This window comes from Balearica regulorum, chromosome 3 (genome assembly GCF_011004875.1).
Source record: "Balearica regulorum gibbericeps isolate bBalReg1 chromosome 3, bBalReg1.pri, whole genome shotgun sequence".
In the NCBI taxonomy this organism is placed as follows: Eukaryota; Metazoa; Chordata; class Aves; order Gruiformes; family Gruidae; genus Balearica; species Balearica regulorum.
The window spans coordinates 85,967,888-85,983,440 of NC_046186.1; the positions used below are offsets into that span (position 1 = coordinate 85,967,888).

At 39.5% G+C, this 15,553-nt stretch overlaps 1 protein-coding gene across 1 annotated transcript in view; it reads right to left on the minus strand.

Moving 5' to 3' along the window:
- The window catches only part of RGS7 (regulator of G protein signaling 7), a 343,507-nt gene extending 328,136 nt beyond the window's left edge, over positions 1-15,371 (minus strand). The window contains exon 1 of the mRNA XM_075748784.1: positions 15,241-15,371. Coding sequence (XP_075604899.1) covers positions 15,241-15,371 — 131 coding nt within the window. The remainder of the gene's footprint in view (positions 1-15,240) is intronic.
- Positions 15,372-15,553: the final 182 nt, after the last annotated feature.

Genomic DNA, 15,553 nt, shown 5'->3' on the forward strand with positions numbered 1-15,553 from the left:
CTTGACCTGCCTGCAGCTTTGTTTTCACTTGGTTCACTTGGATTTTTCCAATTACCAGGTCACTGTGGTTAATTTGGTTTACATTTGCTTTTCTTTGCATGGCATAACCAAAGTTTTATATTGATAACAGTTACAAGTAAAAAAGAACATTTTACATAGAATGAGATATTTATGACTCTAACATAATGATGTAGCATAGAGAATTACAGGTCCAATATGACAGGAGAGGATTTGAGCAGCGGAAACACCAGATGCAGTGTAGAGGAGTGCAGGCATGGGATGAGAAGAGACAGGACACAGGCTGGCATTGGAGACCCTGCAGCTATAAGCAACTCGCCTTAAAGAAATACAGACCTGGAAGTGGGCAAAATTTGGTTTAGGGGTAACAAAGATATTCAGGTCTCATATCCTGCAGGCTCAATCATGCAATTGTATTACTTTGTTCACAAGCAACCCCACAGGCCCAAGATGCCTGTGCACAAAACTGCTGGTTTCTTGATAGGAAAAAGGAAAAAATCCACAACAAACTACCAGGTTCATTACTGCCTACGGAATGTGACCAGGAAAGGAAAGGAAAGGCCCATGTGCAGAGCCAGAAGCTCACACAGAGCACTGATAGTTTAGCTTTTCCTTGTGGGTGAATTATACACACACTAAGGACACTTAGAGACCCAGGCAGATGGATACCTGTTGACACTTTCAGTTTTTCTTCTGCCTCCATGTCATCATAGTCTAGCATCAATTTAGCATTTCCAAGTGAGATCGTTTCCTCAAAATTAGGCCTGGGGTTGCCCTGTAGCCAGATCTGCTCAGCACTAGAGGGTACAGGAAAGGGTAGCCCTACTTGTCCTTAATGTTAATGCAAAATGATACTAGCATGGGTCTAAGCGTGCTTTGAGGAGTTTAATCTTAGTTTAATTTCTTTTGTGGTTGCAGACAGCCCACAGTATGTCATATAGCTGTCTCTTACTGGGTTTCATTGTTATTGTGTTTAAAACCTCAAAATACATGTGTTCCTTTGTCTGCACTGTAGTTTTTCTGTTCTTGAATTCCAGTGCTCCTTTGTGATATCTGAACATCCTTAAGCATTAATATGAAATTCATACTAACTGCTTCTCAGTGCTCATGGCAAACCGAAGGGAGGAGAAGTGAAGCTCTGATTCAGTGGCTTGATATACCATAAGGCCATGATTTACCTCCCAATTACAGCTAACAGAAAATGGCAGTTGCTGGGAATGAAAAGCCCACAGACCTTGACAGCATATGTACAATGCTGTTTATAGACAACAGCTACATAATAGCTGACCTTGAGGAACTCTGCTGGGTCTGTAGCTTAGCTTCTCTCCTAATGCTTCCTGTAAACAAGAGCAGCTGTCAAAACCAATCCAAAGAGAAGGAGGAGGAATGATCTAACTTCATTTTAAAAAAATTCCACAGATGATAGTCAATTTAATCTGTTAAACAATGGTGTTTAACTTTGAAGAGCACTGCCTACACCCATCTCCCACTGACTTTAACCTCTTCTGTGGTGAGCAAGCAATGTTGATATCAACCAACTGACCTGTGAGATGTATTCTCCTCTGACTCAGCAAACTCAACTGTAACAACTAATTGTCATTCAGCCTGTGTTAAATAGCATTTCTTATTTTTTTTCAGTACAGATTTCAGGGTTTTCTGAGTGACATCTCTGGCAAATCAGCAGCTAAAACACAGCTTCTGTATATCATCAACAAAGGAGCTACACTATCAGCAGCTATCCTGTTTTCAGGATAGCCTGAGGGAGGAGGAGAAGACAGCTATTTCTATGGGTATCAGACTCCTGCCAGATTCTTTAAGCTCCCTCTGCTCTCACCTCCTGTCCAGCTCTCTGCCATAGACCTGTCTCCCCAATTCCTGGGTAGCACCTTTATTGCCGTGTCCTTGCTCTGGCTCTGATGCTTCATAGTTCGCTGCTAACCAGTGGCCTTGACCAGGCCAAAACCTTTTTTACAGCTACAAGCAGATTTTGCTCTCTCATCCTATTTTCTCTGAGTGTTGCGTCATCCAAGTGTTTGCAACACATATTGTTTCAAGCTACATTTATTTTCCTGCTTAACTACATGCTTGCTTATCCACCCTGTGTGGGCTGAAGCACTGCTCCCTAGCATTGCCAAGAAAGCATTCCAAGATGGATTCATGTCCATGAACATGAAATGGTATTTTATTATCCAAGATCAGTCTTAGGCCACCTGAACAGTCTCTATGGGGATGTGTCTTGTCCATTTGGAGCTATGACTCCATGTGCCAAAATTTTCTTCAACTAGATTTCTTGTGTAATGAATGAGAGCGCTAATATTGTTCCTTTCCATATGAGACATCATGGTTTGTAATGTAAGCTGTCAAATACTTAGGGTCAATATTAACCAGGACAGGCACAATATGAAAACAAACAAAAAAATTCATCCCCAAAGAACTTACACTTGTTCTCTCGCTAATAGTTTTCCAAATCTTACTGTTGTAAGGGGTGCAGTGTAATACTGAGAGCCAAGTGTGAGAGTGACTGTACGGAAATCTGACAGATGATGAAGTCTGACTAAGACAACAAGCTGGGAAAGCACTCAACCCCTGTACTCTGTTTTCACAAAATTAAGGGAATGTCTGTCTCCAAGATAGACAAAGCTAGCTTTTATCTGTCCAGAATTTTAAAGGATCAAACTTCTGATAATGACTTATTTTCTGCTGCACTATGGAAAAAGATAGCCATGATGTCTGTCAGTGTCCCCTGAAACTAAGTCATTAGCTGATAAAAAAAAGTCTAGCATTGCTGTTACTGCTAAAAACTGTATTTGAAAGAGATTCTTATATCAACTCAGTGTTTGATCAAGCCATGGAAAAATGTCTGCTAAATCATTGTGCCTTGTGATCTTCATGTTTGCTAGGACAGTAGGAGTAAAAACATATTTTAGGATATTTAATTCATAGTATAGTCGTAACATTTTTGCTCATTCTAGCAACAGCCACTGAAAGGCAGTGACCTGGGAAATTTATGGTTAGCATTTTGTGACCTTTATTTCAACAACCTTTTAAAATGAAGATTAAAAAAATAATTAGACACTGGAATTAAATGTAACTTTCAAATGTTCTTGAATCCCAAAATAGCTGCTAAGGAAAGCAGTGTTGAAGTTTGGGATTGCAAGTTATTTAATGAAAGACAATTACTTTCACCATCAGAAAAATCACCCCCCTGTGGCTCTCTCTGCAGAAACTGCTTTCTTCTCCTTCCTTGTTAGCAGCAGTAAATATATCTTCTTGCCTGGCAAGAAAAGTGGTTCAAATCTGTTGGAGGGGTTGTCTCTTCAAGAGTAGGAGAGTTCACATAGAACTAAACTACAGGGAAACATTCCTTCTGCTGCCACAGACTTTCCTGTGGGACCTGTCTTCAGCATGGTTACTTGTATGAGATATAGTACTGTCCCACTGTAGAGAAAAATGAGGATAATTTGGGGTGATCAGGCAGTGCAGTGGTGGAGGAGCCATACGGAGATACCCACTGTTGCAGGATGCAACTGGAGCAGCTTTATGTTACGATCCATTTTGCCTTGTATCTCTTGCAGTTAGTTTCCCCAGAATGCTAAATGCATGCAAATCCCTGCAATCTTGATTTGGCAGCATTTTGCATCTCCTTTCCACTGGTTGCCAACAAACTGATAAAAACAAGTTGAAAACTACTTTAGATTCAGATCACTGCCACAAGCTTGAAGGAACAAACAGCACTGGACTTGAAAGATTCTGAGGAACAGTAAATTTGTCAATTGATAGTGCTTCACTCTTTGTGGAGAAGTCAAAATTGTCTTTTTCAGGCTAATGATCTGTTCCTAAGGAAAGGTATTTCTGTTAGAACATGGTTTTCAGGAGTAATATTCTCAACAGTTTCCCTCCATCTCTTCTGCTACTTTTATAGTAGCATTAACTATCTCTGGTTCAAGTCCATAATACTTCAGCAGATGCTCACTTTGAAATGACAAAAAAACCCTACAGACTTGGGATGGCATAAATATGTTCCAAGACTTTTTATTTATAGAAAAGATTGAAAGACTTTTGTTTGTCTCATTCTTCCCAAGTAGTGCTAGCCAAAAATATTTCAATGCAATGCTTTTCAGTCAGAAAACATGATTCCACGGAAATTACACCGTTTAGTTGAATTGCGTTCATTAGTGTCAAACTCATATGAGAAATTAGCAATGATCATGATGCACAGAGTACAGTCCAGACAACAGCTTGCCTCAAACTGCCAGCCACCTGACATAATCGTAAAAAACTGGGCCAGAGCCAGATCATGCATCTGGATAAAGCATTATTACATCTGACGGCCTGGATGCTAGGTGATTAGCTGCCAGGGAACTAAGCTGTCCAGGTGAAGTTCATAGTATTCTGCTCATGATGGAAAGAAAAAGAAAAAGAAAAAGAAAAAGAAAAAGAAAAAGAAAAAGAAAAAGAAAAAGAAAAAGAAAAAGAAAAAGAAAAAGAAAAAGAAAAAGAAAAAGAAAAAGAAAAAGAAAAAGAAAAAGAAAAAGAAAAAGAAAAAGAAGAGAAAAGAGAAAAAGAGGAAGGAAGCAGGAGTCCTCAACAAAACTCATTTCCGAAGTGAAGTGACAGAGTCATTGTGTTAAAGAGCGAAGATAGGGAAGATTCAAGCCCAAATTCAGGAATCCATATTTGGCTGTATAAAATTTAGATGCTTGGTTATGAACTAATATATAGGCTTCCATTGTAGTCAATGAAGATCTAAGTCTCCATACTTTTGCACCAATGTTGGTGCCTATTGCCACCTGAGATATCCCAGGGTATTCAAGGCATCCACAGGTGGCTGATAAATTTAATGTAGGACCAGTAGGAGGACCCTTGTGGAGCAGCAACTCAAAGCCATGCAGTTGCGATGAGCAGGCATCACCATCAATAGTTTTCAGTCAATGCAGGGACTGGAAACCACAGAACTTGGCATTTGATCAAACACTTTTATCTGCTTCAGGATAAGCTGAATAAGTCTCTAGACTCCAAAACCCATGAAGCATCCTCTAAGTTAGGGTAGGTCCATGCACACACATAGCTATCCACTTATGGATGGCCAAGGCAGCCTTGGTTGCTGTTTTAAGAAGCATTCCTCTTTCAGAAATTTACAAGTCTCTTCACTCAGCGTTATGCACGTGAGATTGAAGGAATGGATGTCCATTTTAGCAAAGGTCTTCTGCATCTCAGCTTTTTCAGCATTTACCAGGCAGTGACTTCTCTGCCAGGAGGCATAAGATCTGAACAACCAGTCATCTGAAGATATATGTTGTTACCCACTTTACGGCAACAATGTCTTTGAGATGATGTTGAGAAAAGCCCCCAAGCTATTCTTCTCCATTTTTACATAATCCTGTATTTATGGTTTTTGATTTTGGTGAAGAAACTGAGGATAGATGGGTCTATTTTCACTCTTACATCTCGAAAGGTTATGAGATCCAAATGCCCTCTACAAGCTCACATGTAACCCCATGGACACTGATGTCCACAAAATAATCCAGATTTGTAACCATGGAGCTCCTGTGCACCAGTGTTCAAATGCAGACCTTCAGGGATACTGAAAGATAGGAAGAGGCAATGATTCCTTCTCCTCTCTTGCTTTCTGTGAGCAGCTTCATGTAACAGCACAAAGACATGCTTCTTCCCGCTTATAACTAATGACATTTACTCCAGACAGTCCATCCCTAGGGGTGAGTCAGATGCTGGTTTTCACATTCCCTGGCCAGTGTTTCAGGATCGAGCTGCACTAACCCTTTGTTCACACACTGCTCATGAAGAACAAGCTGTCCCCTTGGCTACTCAGCCCCACTCAGCTTCACAAGCCCAGGTCTTAGTGACTTTTCTTTGCAACCTGCACCAAAGTTGCCATATCTTGCCTGACTCTCCTTTGCCAAAGATGCTGAGTCTATCATCTCATGCCTGCTGTGTCTTCTCCATGCTGTTCTTCAGTGATCGTGGAGCTCTAGTTTGGTTGGGCATTACCTAACCAGTAGGCCAGCTCCTTCCAGTCATTCCCATGTTTTTTACCTTGTTTCACTCTGTCCACATTTTAGTGCAATGTTAAAGTCACAGCTTTAACTTTCTAACTCAGAAAAGAGGGTGAATGTTCATTCTGTAACTTGAATTGGTCTCACAGGTGATTAACTAAGGGCAGCTATGAAATAGGTACTTGGTAACCTCAATACAAACGTATTTTTTTATATATATATATATGTATATATACATGTTAACTACCAAATCAAATAACAAACCAGAAAAGAATAAAGACCCACCAAAAGCAGTTCATTTTATTCTGCAGTATCTCTGGTACAGTGAGAAGATAAATATGGGGGGAACATAGCATGAATGTTATCTGTATCTATACCACCCATATTTACCCATTTGTCTGGGAGAGACCAGAGAAGAGTCTGTAGATCACTGCAAAACCTGAAGTCAGTGCTTGGTCAGTGCATTTTGGACAGTCATGCTACAGGCATAATACTAAACAATCTTTCTGTAGTATGCTGCAGAATGGGCCTTTGGATCCCAGCTGTGATAGCCAGTGCCTATCCTTTAAAGAGAGTGACTGGTTTACTTGGCAAAAGCCATGAGCTTCTCTTTCAGCTACTTCAGAGAAAGCTCTGAAGCCTGTTAACAACCACAATTAGCGGGATCCTGGCTCTCTAGTCTTTGGTTGTGCTGTACCACAGAGATCATGTTTGCAACTGAGGACTCAGCAGTCCATTGTGCTGATATTACGATGAATGTAACTTTAGAGAGGATTAGGCTCTCTTCTCTCTCTCTTTTTTTTTTTTTTTAAGAGACAAAGTGAGCCAATACTTTTTTTTAGTAATATTGCTGCTTTACAAGAATATTGTGTAGATAGTCAATACTTGAGTCTACAGGTGGGAACTAAGTGTCACCAGAACTTTGCGGGTTCTTGCTGCCAGCCCCCTGGGCAACAGCAGATTGAGTAAAATGATTGTCTGTACTGCACAGGATTGCCTGAACAACAGTGTAACATCACTCAAATCAAGGAGTGCAACAAGCTGTTTCTATCTGTCTAGCATATCTGTCAGAAAAATATTGCTGTTATTTTCAGGACTTCTAGACATGCAGTAGAAAGGAGCATCATTATGGACTCACATGGAAGCCCCCAAGACAAGAGACTTAACTTGCACCGCCATATCTTTTCCAAGGCTATCTACAATAGCAATGAGATGGCTGAGCTACAGAGATATACGTGGACTAGGGAAAAAAAAAAATAAAGCCAAAACCTAACTAAAGTACTAGCATAGAGTTTTACAGGAGTGTGGAATTGCTAGGAAAGGTGTCCATGTTTACACAGCAAATTTAAGTACAGTTCAAGGAGCATGTACTGTATTGAATCCAGTAGACATGTGGGAAAAAGTTTACCCTGCCTTTATGAATTATTGATTTTAACTGGGACAGAAAGTGACCCAGTGGAGAAGGGGAAGGAGAAGTGTATGCTTCACTGGGTGAGAAGGGAATAGGGACAACAGTTTGCAAACAGTGATATTTCTTCCTGGTCTCCCCCTCACACTGGTATTTTCTCCTCTCCCAGCATATTTTTCAGACCTTTGATGTATATTCTTCAGCTTGAGAAAATATTAACAATCCTCGTCCTTAATTTTAAGAAAGTTAGAGTTGGGAAAGTGTCACGGGGAAAGATGTTATGTTAGTGAGTCTTATTATGACTTGACCAAAGTTTAGCCACATTTGAGAACTTTGGACTGAAAATAAAACCTGCTAGGGAAAAACTGAAAATTAAAGCACGCTCCTCTCTCCTTCAGAATGGAAAAATGCAATGAGGAAATAACTCTCCAGTATTATCTAAACTGGGGTGTAGAAAAGCCAGAGATCTATTTCAGAAAGGCTATAGAGACAACTTTAGGAGGACTGGAAAGAACAAGGATAAGTCAGAAAATATAGGAAAATTATTTCTAGGCAACACAAACTTACAGTTAACTAAAGCAACTAATGTTTGGACCTGTGAAGAAAAGCAGCTCTCCTTGAACTCACACTGACACCAAGAAAGACACTGTGAGCCTCTGTTATGACATAGGAAGTCCTGCAGAGCACAGACACATCCTTGCTCATAGATGGCTCCAAAATCAAGGGAAAAGTGTCACAAACACTAGGAAATGGACTGACATGCTTTGGTGGAAATTGTACTGTTCTGAAATGAGTGGAGTTCCTAATTTGGTGGTACATTTACTTATGAAGAAAGAAAAATAACTACCTTAGCTAAACAGGGAATACCTGACAGTATGAGGCAGGATGTTCACTTACAAGTAGTATGACACTGTAGCATAAAAGATCTCTTGAAGCTCTATTTGCAATCAAAAAATCTCTTAGAATAGGTCTATGTCTTCCAGCTGACTCCACATATAATACAAGTGGAACAGCTTTAGCTTCCCAAGAGGAATTGTCAGTCTGACATCATCACAATTCAGCATGTGTCTACTGTCAACATCTCAGGCAATGCCAGACAGAGTTACCTCAGTAGGCTGGCAAAGAACAACTAGGAGAGCAGCTTTCTAGTTTTGGGGAAGTCTAGCAGTGGTGGGGTACAGTAGAACTAAAACTAGGAAGAGCAAACAAAATTCTTTTAAGTAAAGATCATCTTTCTCTGTGCACGTTACATTAGACTTTCTGTGGCGGTAAGTCTTCTTTGCCATGGAAGTAACTTGATTCTTTCTCAGTCACAGCAGAAACGTTGCTCCAATCTGCACAGAGTGCTCTATACCCAGATATGATGCTTGGACAGTTTGTACCCTTGTGAGATCTGCTGCATTTTATACAAATTAAGCATTGTCCTTGGTACTCTGGAACAGGATGGACCTCTTCCCTATCTTGTTTCATTTGTAGAGAAAGCACTAAGCGTGTGATTGTCACCTCTAGGAAGAACAAACAGTTTAAGAGATGAGCTTCTGCAAAACATAGCAAAGCCTGAAGAAAACTAAATCTGTAAGCATTCATGCAAGCTCACCATAAAAAAAAACAAAAAAAAAAACCAAAAAAAACAACAACCAAAAAAAAAAAACCAAAAAAAAACCCCACCACCACCAAGAACACAAAAAAGTCGAACTCCAGCAATAAAAATAGTCATCTTTGGCTTGATAACCCAACAGCTCCCTCTGCAGGGTGACACCTTATTTGGATAAAAAATGGTCTTGCTGTGTAATTCATGCACACATCAAGCTCTTTCAAATGAAAGTTGACATATTCTTAGGACCAATTAATCCCTTATGTTCAGATATAACCGTGTATTATGTGAAAAATAAATGTATAGATATACTAGAGTTAAAGCACGTGCCAATGCCGTCTCATTTTACATCATTCTCTTAAAAATGTGTGTGAATATCATTTCAGTCCCTTTCCCCACTGTCAAGTTGATGCTATCTTCACAAACCTCCTTGCAATAAGGTAGATCTCAAGATCTACTCTGAAGAGGTAGATCCCTCTTTACTCACCAGAATCCACACATTTGAGCCTTTCTGCTGGAAAAGAACACAATCTTGATGAAAGAATGTTATAACTGGTTGAAAAATAGGAACATGGATGGGCCTTCACTCAGAAAAAGCAATGCTTTGTTAATCTAAAAATTAAATTTCAAAGATGAATAAATGCCTAGATAAAGAAAGGAAGACATAGTTACCAAATTTTCCTATATTTGACACTTTAGACATAATTTCTGTTGTTGTTCGTTATCTTTCCAAAAAAGACATGATCATTTATGTGCTTCTTTGTAACGTTTCAAGGACCAGTTATCAGGAGATGATGTTCAAAAGGTAAGGTTTGGGACATACTGTTCCCGGGAAACATTCTGTCCGCTTCAGGCAGCAACATGTCCATTTCTAATCACTGATTTCTCATTTCACCTTGGAAATTGGCAGCATATGATCTCCCAAATTTCCTTTAAAAGCTGAGTGTCTTTTATAACAATACTCTGATCTAGATGTATAAAATGTAGTTAGAGAAAACTCAAAGTAAATACAATTATTATTCTATCACACATTATTGCAGCAATAGGTACCAATAAGCTATTTCAATACAGTTATCGAAGCAAATGCTCCCCACTGTCAGTACATTTCATAGCAATTCTCTGGAAACCAGACACACTATTAACTTTAATAGAAATAGCTTCAGGGCAGAAGAGAGACAGCTATATCTAAGCTTTTACTTAAAATTTTAAATACATCTAATATTCATGAGTTGGACTATTTTGTATAGCCATAAATAGCTGTTACTTGAACTATTTATTTACTTAGCATCTCTAGATGCTGTTATATACTTGCAAACATCCTAAGTGCGTACTAGTCATATGGCTACCATCATGTCCTCACTCTAGAAGAAACATCAGGCATTGTTCCAGTATTTTTGAAAAGACTGTTTTCCTACACCTTTTTTTTTTTTTTTTCCTCTCCTGTTCTACTATCCCCTCATTTAGAAGTTTTCAAGTAACTGAAAAACTTAAAGCCATACACAGTTCTGTGATTTGTAAAATTTCATTGTTTTCTGATGGGTTCAAAGAAAAACACTTATTTTACAGCTATCTCTACAGAGCCACGAGTCATTAACAGAAGCCATGATTAATAGAAGCCATCATGTGAAATGAAGGTGCAGACTGGTATTATGTACATATCTACACAGATCTTTTCAGCTCAGTGCTGAAAGAGGGTTCAGAAGTGGACAAAAATCTTCTGCATTTTACCTCTAGGAGGATAATTAGAATTCATGTTCAACAGCCCATCAAGCATACTTAAGACTCAACTGGCAGACATGTTACTGAAAGGGTGCCAAAATAAATGTGTATGTGGTGTAAGAAAAGAAAATATTGCCCAGTTGTGTAAGTGCCTCTTTCTGAAGGCTTCAGCATGCCTTAGGAAAAAAGTAATTGCAGATGGAATTTGCATGGACACTGTTGAAGATATCAGCCACGACCCATCCCTTGTACTTAGTACACACCTCACACCAGCAGAGCAAACCAAATGAAGGGCAGAGTGTATTGACAGTGTATTGATGCAAGTCAATTAGATAAACCATGAAGACAATGGGATATGTGAAGATGAAAAGTATTTTCTTATTTCTGGTCTTGGATCCAGAAAAAGAAACATCACAGAAACAAAATCCCATTTTAGCTACACCTGGATGCTTACTAATGTAATAGAAATTCAGTTAATATAAATAAAGAAGAGGGTGGTAGCAAGCCTATTAAATAAGGTTTAATAATTCTACCCTATATTCTGGCCCCATAATCTATCTATATAGACTAGTGAAAACTAGCATGGCTAACCAATATGCTTACATATTTATTCTCCCTCAAAGCAGACCTCAGGCTGCTTTGGGAAGTAACAGATGGAAATTTACCTTCACTTGGAAACAGCTTCAGCAAGGCAAAAAATGGATTCAGAAGCACTTTAATATGCTGCTCAAGCATCATGCTTACACAATCTATATAACCAGCCTTCTATCTGGCTGCGTTCTCCAGAACGTGCAAAGACATAAGCTCCTCAAATTATCGCTGTGACAGGCCAGATTTCCTATCATTTACAAATATCTATTTCCCATAATTTTTAAAAGACAGAAGTACATGCAATAGAAACAAAATATAATAGACGTGAAACAGTGAATCTTCCCATATGCAAGGGAAATGTGTAATGAAAACAGGTTTTTAGGAGACCAGGCTCTTCCACCAGCAGGTGCCGGGCTGAGCAAGCCACAAGAGGGAGCGCAGACACTGTTGAAAATGCAACGAACCGAGAGGCGGAAGAGCCCGGTCCAGGCAGTGTTTGATGCCAAGTCTGTTGCCAATAACCTGCATTCTAATTTGTACTGAAAATCAATTTAATTTCCTATTCAGCTTTAATGCATTACAAGTAATTCTTCAATACTAATCTAGTAAGGGAAGAGAGAGAGAGAAAGGCATTCATAACGTTCAGCTTGAACTGGATAAACGAAATGCAGAGCCAGGTCAGAGCAGTGGGCAAAGCAGCCTCGGATGTTAGACAAGTGGAACTAAAAGGCTGCAGCGCTTGCCTGTGGCAGAAGCAAGGGAGCTCAGCTGTGCACTTTTGCCTCCCACTTTTCATCCTGCTATTGCTGACACCCAGGGAGGGACTGGGGCATGTACAAGTACCAGTCCAGCTCAAAAAGGGCACCTACTGCCAACCTTTAATAGTAGCAGCACGAACGGGCATCCCCACCCTCTGGGGTTGTTCCAGCTTCATCGCCTCCTCCTCTTTTCCAAGAGTCAAAAATTAAGGCTTCTTAACTGTGGTGAAATGGACTGACAAAAGAAATATCTAACAGCAGCTATTTTCAAACAGAGATGTTTGTATGTGGGTCAAGTATTAGTTTGTGAAATCTTCCACCATCATCATAATTAGATTTTTCTCATTCTTACCTCTGAATATTATACAGTCAATTCTGTTCTTGAGCTGAAGGTTATTTATATAAGCCAAGGATAAACGTATTCTTAAAGGCTGTTCTTTCTGGATGGTTTAGCACAATATAGTGCTTGAATATCCATTTCACTTAGCTGTTGCAGTATTCTAGCAGGCAACCGCAGCAGGATACCACTGTTATGCAAAGGACAGGAGCACAAAGGATAATGCTTGTGAATGCTGATCTACTGACTGGTGTAATCATTGTGATAAAAGACAATGTCTTAGTAGTATAAGACCTGACTCTTCCACATGAAGTCAGATACATTCAGCATAAATCTAGTTTATTCTGGAAGATGAAAGAGGAAAAAGGTCACAAGGCTGTGGAGCAGATCTGCACCACACATCCTGCAGTTTCTTGCCTCCATAGGATCCAGGGCAGCAGCAGAAGCCCCTGCACTAGCAGGTCAGTGGACACAGCCTCAGGATACACGACTGCCTCAAAACACTGAGAGGAGATCCTTTCCACAGCATGAAGGAGATACAGAAATGCCTCCCAACAGAGTCCTGACACATCAGCTGCTGGGAAGCAATTTAACTGAGGCTCCTGCATCTGCAGGTTAGAAATGGCATTTTAACTAAATCATCGTATGTGTTTTTCCAGTAATGCATGAAATCAATGAAACATCGTTAAGAGAAATGAGTTGGCTCTCAGGCTATCGTGGTACTCATGACACCTGCCACTTCCCTCTATAGGACAGCATCATGAAAGTTCTCAACAACTAGTTTATTTTAAATCTCCATAAATAATGTACCCTTCTCATTTCTTCTTACCCTTTTGCCCTTCACACCTTCTCCTTTTCCTCTTTTTTAGTCTGCATTTCTGTTACTTTAGGAACAGCTAATGGTCCAAATGTTAATGCTAAGTATCTTCCTGTTACATTCCCTGTAATGGGAGAGAAAGGTCCTGCATGAGTCACTGCATCTCCACTGTAATAAACTAGCTAGTTGTGACATCTCCAGTATAGACCAAAGACAGACTTAAATTTTTTTGAAAAATATAACAACTCTGTAAATAACCTGGTGATACTCAAAGGCTGAATGTTACAATACTTACACTTTGTAGCAGGCTGTGAATTTTGCATCAGTGCTGCACTTACTTACCCACAGAAAATAGCTGAGCTTAAAAGATGAGCAAATAGGACTGCAGCATGCTAACTTTACCTGGTCACACTCAAAGCCAGTGGCACTTTACAGGCTAGAAGAACAAGTTACTTCACAAAATTTATCATTTTAAGTCACCAATTTTCAAAAACTAGCCAAGATAACAAATTTACAGTAATTTTTAATGTTTACTTTTCATATATTGTTACATAATTGTTAGTGTTCTATGTATTGTAGTAGTAAAATATGTCACACATCAATTATTAAAAAATCATATACTGTCAATTACTCAAATTTTACCTCCATAAATCTGAACAGTGGGTAGTTTCTCTTTACAGACCCTATACTTGTTCTTTACAAAAAGATCAACTGGAATCCTGAAGTGTTTTTTCAGTGCCTAATGATACTCTTCAAGCTGTATCCAATAAGTGACAATACCAAAACTATCTCCCTCTCAGTGGAGGGAGGCAGGAAATATTTCACTGAGAACACATTGTTACCAATAAGGCACATTCAATCACTCACTGAAGGCTCAACATACAGAAAATACTAAAATATCAAATATTTTGTCAAAAGGATGAAATCACTACATAGAATGCTAATGTACACCTTTTGTAAATATAAATTAAATATAAATGTGCATAGATGTAGTGATCATTGGCTGAAAACACAGTTCTTGACATTTCAATGAAAGTGCTTTAGTAAGGGCAGATCTTTGACATGATAAGACTGCATCTATGCATTTGTAGCAAAACAAAAATAACAAGTATGAAGGAAACAAAGACAGGGGTTTATAATCTGTTTTCTCTTAGATTATATGATTTAATCTAGAAACTAGAGTGGACTCCGGATGCACTTTTAAACATGACACAGAACCAGATTACCGGTGCTAAAGCTCTAGACGAATACACATGTAAGGAATTTGCCTCTTCAAAAGCACAGACACAAGCACGAAGTCAGTCACTTCTCAGTTAAGGTCACGCTCCCTACCTCCAGGAACCAGCTGAAAGATTTCTCATTTAGACCCTGATTTTTTCTATTTAATTTCTACGCTTTATTCTTGACTGCAGGAGCAATGGCTACTGGTGCCAACAGTTGTGCAGCATCTTCCTTTTATACTGCTCAGAAGATTTGTCCCCCAGAGGAAACAAATAGTTTCTTAATTGCTTTTCTTACAGCTTTCACAGAAATGGAAAAGCTGCATGTTGCAGATCCACACTGCCCATTTAGCAGACTGAGGCAGAGAAATTACACTAGTGCGATGAACGTGGTAGAGAATCAGCTGCCATAATTCAAAATCAGTTCTCTAACTTCTTCATCCAATGCTGACAAGCAGCTGTGTCTGGGGCAGAATACTGTCACCTTTTTGTACCAGCAACACTTACAAAGCTGAGGGGAAAGAAAAAACAACCTATCTGTTCTGTTTACTGAGCTCCAAGTGGGAGAATCATTACTCATGCTGCAACTTTGGCAAAAGTTACACTGCTCTTCTCTAACTGTTGCTTTCACCAAAGTGCCAGAACAGGTTGAAGATTAATAAAGGATGATGTTCCTGGTCCACATACAGAATAAACAGATGCATGATAAAGATGCATAAAGCATGCATTGTAACAAAATATTCTGATTCTCCCTTTTCACTGACCTTTTTTCATTGGCGCTTTGATTTGCACGATTTTCTTCACTATGTAGCTCAGGAGTTGCACTAGCTAGCACCAAGAGAACAGTTTTCTGAGTAAACAGGGACAGCTTTCCGGTGGCGTCCAGTTTAACCATATAGCCCCAGTCATTTTCAACACTGCTCTTCCCACTCCCCACCCTGCAAAGCGCCAATTCAGACCAACTAAACTGTAGCCAACTTCAGATATTCCTCCCTCTTCCCTGGTAACTGTGTGTGCTGGGAGTGCTAGCAGTTCAGGGATCACAGGATGACTCAAGCTGGTAGGAACTCAGGAAGT